Source organism: Mus caroli, chromosome 8, assembly GCF_900094665.2.
Source record: "Mus caroli chromosome 8, CAROLI_EIJ_v1.1, whole genome shotgun sequence".
Lineage (NCBI taxonomy): Eukaryota > Metazoa > Chordata > Mammalia > Rodentia > Muridae > Mus > Mus caroli.
In genome coordinates this window covers 15,333,444-15,339,622 of record NC_034577.1, presented here as the reverse complement: position 1 = coordinate 15,339,622, position 6,179 = coordinate 15,333,444, and the positions used below count along the sequence as shown (strand labels likewise).

Sequence of the window (6,179 nt, the reverse complement as noted above, 5' to 3'; positions counted from 1 at the left end):
TCCAGAAAGCCATATCTGAATTACAGATTTCCACGTCCCTGAAAAGCATCTCTACAGGCTTTAGCGCCTACCAACAAATGACTAAAACTTAGGGATCTCATTTCCTCTTCTCTCCTGGATTCACATACACCCATTCATCTCCTCACTGTGAATGTCTTAGAGTTCAACATCTCCAGACAATCTCTGTGCCCTCTCTTGTACAGTGTGGGTCACTTTAGTTGACATTAACTCACCTCTACCCTGTGGTTCCTCCTTCTCTATGGTTACCAGTCAGAAGAACTCCACTTCTTACAACCCCTGACTGTTGACTTCCTCTCAACTGTTTTCTCAACCTCATTCATAATCTATTTTCTTCAACTTCAATGGCTGCAATCACCTCTTCCCTGGCCCTTTGCTACTCATCTCTCCTACATTCTTAAGTCTGATGTTAGAATGAGCACAGGCAGGCTGTTGGCATCCTAGAGCACCTGACACAACTCCCCCTTGTTTAGCACTCCAAGGTTTTGAGCTCTGTTGTCCTCAATGGTATTGTACCCTTTCCCACATGGAGAACACCTGCTTCTCTGAATTCTTCTCCCATGCAGATGTACTTGAACTCTTCCCATTTAGTGGGTTAATGATCCTTCCATGTCCCTGTACTTTTGTACAAAATGTAGCCTTTGCCTGGAAATTTCTGCCCCCTCTCCCAACTTAACACATTTCTGGTCATCCTACAAATCCTTCTCAGCTTTCACTAGGAGCCACTTTTTAATACTCTACCACTACTATCTAAGAAAAAGTGGGAGTGGGTGGGTAGGGGAGTGGGGAAGAGGGTATGGGGGACTTTTGGGATAGCATTGGAAATGTAAATGAGGAAAATACCTAATAAAAAATATTAAAAAAGAAAAAAGATACACCCATATTAAAGCAAAGATATCAGTTCATATTTTTCTGTCCATTCAGATATTCATTTCTGTCCATTCAGATATTTATTTCTGTGTGTGTCTTACCCACGTTTGCCTTTCACATTTCTCCATATCCATGACAAAGAGAAGTAACTCAAATTGTTCCTTAAATGAATGAACACATTGCCTGAATGCTTTCCTATGAAGGTTTATTCCAGCATGAATGGTGTGACTTTGGAGATGTGTCTGAATCAAACAAGCCTTTGGTAAGATAGTGTATACAAAGCCTTTGTTGTTTAGTTTTGTCATAATAAGAGGCTTAGGTTGCTGGACATGGATAGAGATGCCTTCCTCTGTTTAGGCTCTTCTCTAATGTAGCCACACCTGGAAGGACATGATCGTTCAGGAGAGCTGACAGGTTTGCAAGTCACTTCAGCTTTAATGATTGGCAACATCAGAATGGATGTAAGCAGCAGGCTTCTTTCTTTTTTGAACAGTAGCCCACTTGTGTTTCCATGAAATTACAGTATTCTTGACATTGTCCTTCACTTTTCTTGCAGTTGACAATTTGGTAATTTGGTTCAGGCTCTGTAAAAAGGAAAATCCAAATTAGTATCATAAGATTATGCCAAGAATAAGTCAGGAGTCATTTCTAAAGTAAGGCTATGATGTGGGGAATGGCATACATATGAAATAGGTTGTCATGTTCATAATTTCAAATTCTAACCCATGAACACAAGTCCAGACAGTGCTCTGTTCATTCAAAGCCTCCAAATTTCCTATATTAAAAAAATAGCATTGTTATATTGCCACACAGCATACTATCAGAAAGAACATATGACCACCATTGTTCCTGCCTATGTTTGTGGTGTGACAACTGCATTTTCTTCTTCTGTTCCCTCAATGAACTAAGTCCTTTGAAACAGGAGGTGAATTCCAAGAAAGCAGAGATTATGATAGGGTAAGGGAGTACTTAGAGTTGGTGGGACTCAATCTATTGAATAGCATCAGGAATTTGCCAGCATTTAATTGTTGTCCATGTCCACTGACCCTTGTCTCTGAGTGAGAAAATACTTTGAGATTAAGGGCATTCCAGGAGCTACCAACTCCTCCCGTCTTTGTGGATTTGGAGCTGGCTCTGCAGTAGGACATGGGGATAGAGAAGAAGCCTGGTTATGACCAGAAGAGTTCAGAAGAATGCTTGGGCTTCTGGCACTTTGCCACTTCTTTGTATCTGTCCCCACAGGAGGTAGTAAACAGCTCAGCTTGTCCTCTGCCTGCTTCCCCAGGAAACCTGCTAGAACTTCATCTGACACCCAAACTTAGCAAGTATTGAACAAATTCCAACTGAGAAAATGACCTCCAAAGCTGGGGGAACAAGAAACTAGGTAGGAGGGGACTCTCTCCTCTGGTTACTGCTTGATCCAGCAGGACGTTACCATAGTGGACTTAGACAACTCATCTCTTGGCCCCTCAATACTCCTACGTTTCTGAGTCCAGTTTCAGCAGAAGCTGCAGGATCTCCTGACTTTCCTGACACCTAGGGAAGACTGAACCACCCATGCCATGTCTCCACAAACAGTGATGCTCACCTCATCCCATCCACACTGTCACATGCGCTCAGTATTTCCCAAGTGAATGAACTTGCCTTGATCTTGGGTGTTTGACTTACCATAGTAAGGGGGGGTGCGTGGAGGTAATCGTTTCACTCTGTGAGGCAACAACTGAGACCCATTTACTCCTCGGGCAGGAAATTCGTCCTTGGGGAAACTGGGAGGTTCAGTGACTAAGTGGTTAATGGACGAGGCACTGGACAACCCTGCTGAAATTAAGAATATTTAGAAACTCTCTATTCAACAACTCAAGAGGATGAGACAAGTTTCAACAATGAGTGAGGCTTGGCAAGAGGCTGGAATGAACTGTGAAGGATTCACACAAACTCTTTATATATTTATCCACACGTATGTATGTGTGGGAAAAAATGTAAAGAGTGGCATGTGAAGAAATGTGCCAGGAACAATGGGTACCTCAACAACAGCAAGCTCAGCCTCCATCATGAACATCATGAATGCATTTGCCAAGATCCCTAAGTCTAAGCCTCAATGTCCTCTGTATAAAATAGAAGCATGAGGAGAAATCCTTCCTCTTGGAAAACTAATGCCACCAGTCCATCTAAGAACCCACCTCACTGACTTCTCCTCAGAAACCTTATTAGGTAAATGTGCTGTGCTGCAGTGCACACTGATAGCTTATGGCTGCCCTAGACATCCATTCCTAAAGCGATAGCTGCAGAAAGAGCCTGGGCCCAAGGACTAAGCCATGTTTCTGCTTTACCTGGAAACAGCAGGGCCACAAAAAGTAGACTGGCAAAGAAAGGAAGGAGGCTTGGTATCATGGCTGCAGAGGGTACTGCAGGCAGTGAAGGGTCCAAGGTAGGTGGGCAGCTGCTGCAGGCTCTCTTATAGCTTAGCTGGGAGTGTAGGCTGGGAGCCTCTAGACAGAGTGCACAGCCACAAAGGTCACAAGAAGATGTTTACTTCCCCCACGGTTCCCAGAACAAATTTTGAGTTATGTGGGTTTTGTTTTTTTCAGGAAGTAAATGATATGCCTGAACAGTTTGGGTGGACTTGATGAATAAGAGAATCCATGAAGGTAAATTAAGATGAAACTCATGGAGAGGCGAAGATAACTGTGATTAGGACATCAGCAGCTTCCATAGTTACTTTTCAATAGCTTTAACATAAGGCTACAATGCTGATTCTATGTTGTGTGCAGAATACATTTATCCTAGTGGAACACTACTGTGCATGAAAACATGAGACACACTGGCTAGGCAGGGCTCCCGGTAGTCAGATAGATGAATTTAAAATATCCATCACTGATCTTTCTTCTCTTGCTCAGCCTCTCTGGGTTTACTTGCCACTCCCGTTTTCATCTCCTTTGACCCTCTTTCTTTTCATTTTAAGTTATCTGAGTCATCTTCATTTGCCCTTTCCTTCATCTTACCCCTGGCACCTCCTGGTGATGCCATTAAATCCAATTCAATTCTTCAGAAAAATGTCCTAGAATTGAGGCCGGGTTTCCCCCTGGAGTGATGATCATACATGAGGCCCTTTTTCCTTTTCTCCTTCATCTTCTACCCAGGCAGGTGTCTTGTCTCACTATATTTTCACAAGCATGTACACCCCTGGAAGCATGATTCAGACTAAACCAAGAAGCATAGGTGTTGGTTGGGTCAAGAGTTATTTAATCGTGAAATGTCCTGTGTGCTTTGCTTAGGAAGCAATCCATGGTGCCAGCACTTTCAGTTTTAAATGTATGAGGTTACTACAAATAGAGCAACCAGGAATAAAAGGAAAAAGAAAAACAAGCAACAGAAAAGCAATAAAGTATTGGAGTAGACACTTACATATCATCCTGCAAAAACTGCCTGGGGTAGCTCCAGCCACCAAAACTTTCAGCTGGGGGGGTGTGACCAAGAGAATCCCAGACAGAGCATCTCCTGGGTGAGACTGGCCCTGTGGTCCTCAAGGTTCTAGTGGCTCCTTCTGTTCTGCTTTAAGACTTGCTCTGGAAATGGTAGGGTGACCCGTAATGATTAAGGTTCCATATAAACTTTATTATCTATTGGAAAATGAATCAACTACTCTGACTCAAGCCTTGGTGGCTACTGGAGCAGAGGCCAGTTCAATTTATGGTGACACAAAAATTGTTTAAAGAGAAGTCACTTGCAACTATGGAAGGGGGGCAGGGAGTACAAAGCAAATGTAAACTGAGAAGTGGTCAGTCTTCAAAATGTTGGCATGAAGTAACGATAGTTCCGAGGCCAGAGATTATTGCTGACACTGGTAAAGGAGAAGGACTCCAACTAGATTTACATGATGGACTTCCATGTTACATCAACAGCTCCCAGGAAGGGTGGCTATGGTAACACTGTGCGAATGTATCTCATTTGCACATACATTTTGTTTGAACAGAGAATACATCTTAGACTATTTGTTTAATTGAAAATACTCATCTCAGTGTGGAGAAAAGCATGAGTGGGTTGAGAACAGAGCATAAGCATGGGAATCTGGGAAATCAAGAAGAACGTGCAGGAGGCTGAGCCCTGGGAGCAGGGGTGCACACAGGTCAGCAGTGTTACTCAGCAAACACGGCCTTAGACTTCTGGATGTACTCAACACTATGATGATGCTTTGTCTGTGACATCTCATTCCCCTGTACGCCTTAGATGGTATGAAGTAAAAACAATGGCTCCAGTGCTAAAGAGGACATGATATGTTGCACATCCATGTGCTGACTGCAATATGTGACTATGTACATGTGAAGATCTTCAGTATTGTCATATCTCTATTATCTTCCAGGTGGCATCTCAATTAATCCTGGAAATGTGAATGTAGAAAGGGAAAAATCTAGAGTAGCCAGCTTGGTCTCAGCAGCTTTTGTAGAATCAAGTTCGAACTTTAAAAGATGCCAGAGAGGAGACTCACCGGTGAGTGGGGTAAACCTTGCAATGTGAGTTACCTTGTTTTGAGATTTAAAATTTCAATGTGCTAACAGAATCATGGACTCTGTGGGGAGCACCTCCATTAGGGCTGTGGGGAGCACATCTGTAAGGGCACATAGGACACTCTGGGAGAAAGAATTTCACACCGAGAAAGACAAAACACGGACAGTAGAAGCTTCTTTGGAAAAAGAGGTCAACAGGAAATCCTTAGGATAGCAGTAAACGAAGGGGGTTGCAGAATTAGACAAAGGTTGGTGTGCTTGTGGACACACAATAGCAATGGGTGCTTTGATTCCTTCATTTTTAATGCATGCATGGAGGCACAAAATGTACCAGTTTTTCCAATATCAGTTTGTTCTGCAATGATTTTATCCTTCCTACAACTTTGCTCAAATGATACACAAAGGGACAGAATAAAGCTTTTTATAAGAATTCTAAGAAATCACAATCTCCTTTGAAGGATTAAAAACCTCACATTGTTGTAAACCTTAAGTCTATTGAAGCTACCAGTTCTAATGAAATTTTCACAGAATTTTAGACCTAAAATCTGGTTTTAATTTCTCACCCACTCTTTCTTATTTTTCCTCCTTTTATTGAAAATACTTTTCTTCTTCATGTAATATATCCTGACTATTATTTCCCTCTCTCTACTTATCCCAGTTTCTCCCCACCTTACTTCCATCCAGATTTACTCGCTTTATGTCTCTCATTAAAAAATAATGAGGAGGCTCCGGGACTCCGCCGAGCTTAGTCTCTACAGGTCAGAGTGGGGACCACGGGGGCAGACG

At 42.5% G+C, this 6,179-nt stretch overlaps 1 protein-coding gene across 2 annotated transcripts; it reads right to left on the bottom strand.

The window, feature by feature from the left end:
• Positions 1 to 1,077: 1,077 nt before the first annotated feature.
• Positions 1,078 to 3,312, bottom strand: LOC110300441 (sperm-associated antigen 11-like). 2 transcript variants are annotated; one of them, XM_021170623.1, is made up of 3 exons: positions 3,219 to 3,312; positions 2,557 to 2,706; positions 1,078 to 1,472 (listed from the first exon to the last, which is right to left on the bottom strand). In XM_021170623.1, exons 1-3 carry the CDS (start codon positions 3,277 to 3,279, stop codon positions 1,339 to 1,341), a joined length of 345 nt encoding a protein of 114 aa, XP_021026282.1. In that variant the 5' UTR covers positions 3,280 to 3,312; the 3' UTR covers positions 1,078 to 1,338. The 2 variants fall into 2 exon arrangements, with proteins under 2 accessions (XP_021026282.1, XP_021026283.1); XM_021170624.1 differs by having other exon boundaries at positions 2,557 to 2,703.
• Positions 3,313 to 6,179: the final 2,867 nt, after the last annotated feature.

What these genes read in the sequence shown, in the direction of transcription:
- LOC110300441 (XM_021170623.1), bottom strand. Translation starts at nt 3,279, where the DNA reads ATGATACCAAGCCTCCTTCCTTTCTTTGCCAGTCTACTTTTTGTGGCC. An exon ending in TGTGGCCCTGCTGTTTCCAG is followed by an intron (nt 2,707 to 3,218) that starts GTAAAGCAGAAA and finishes TCTTAATTTCAG; the next exon opens with CAGGGTTGTCCAGTGCCTCG. An exon ending in ACGCACCCCCCCTTACTATG is followed by an intron (nt 1,473 to 2,556) that starts GTAAGTCAAACA and finishes TCCTTTTTACAG; the next exon opens with AGCCTGAACCAAATTACCAA.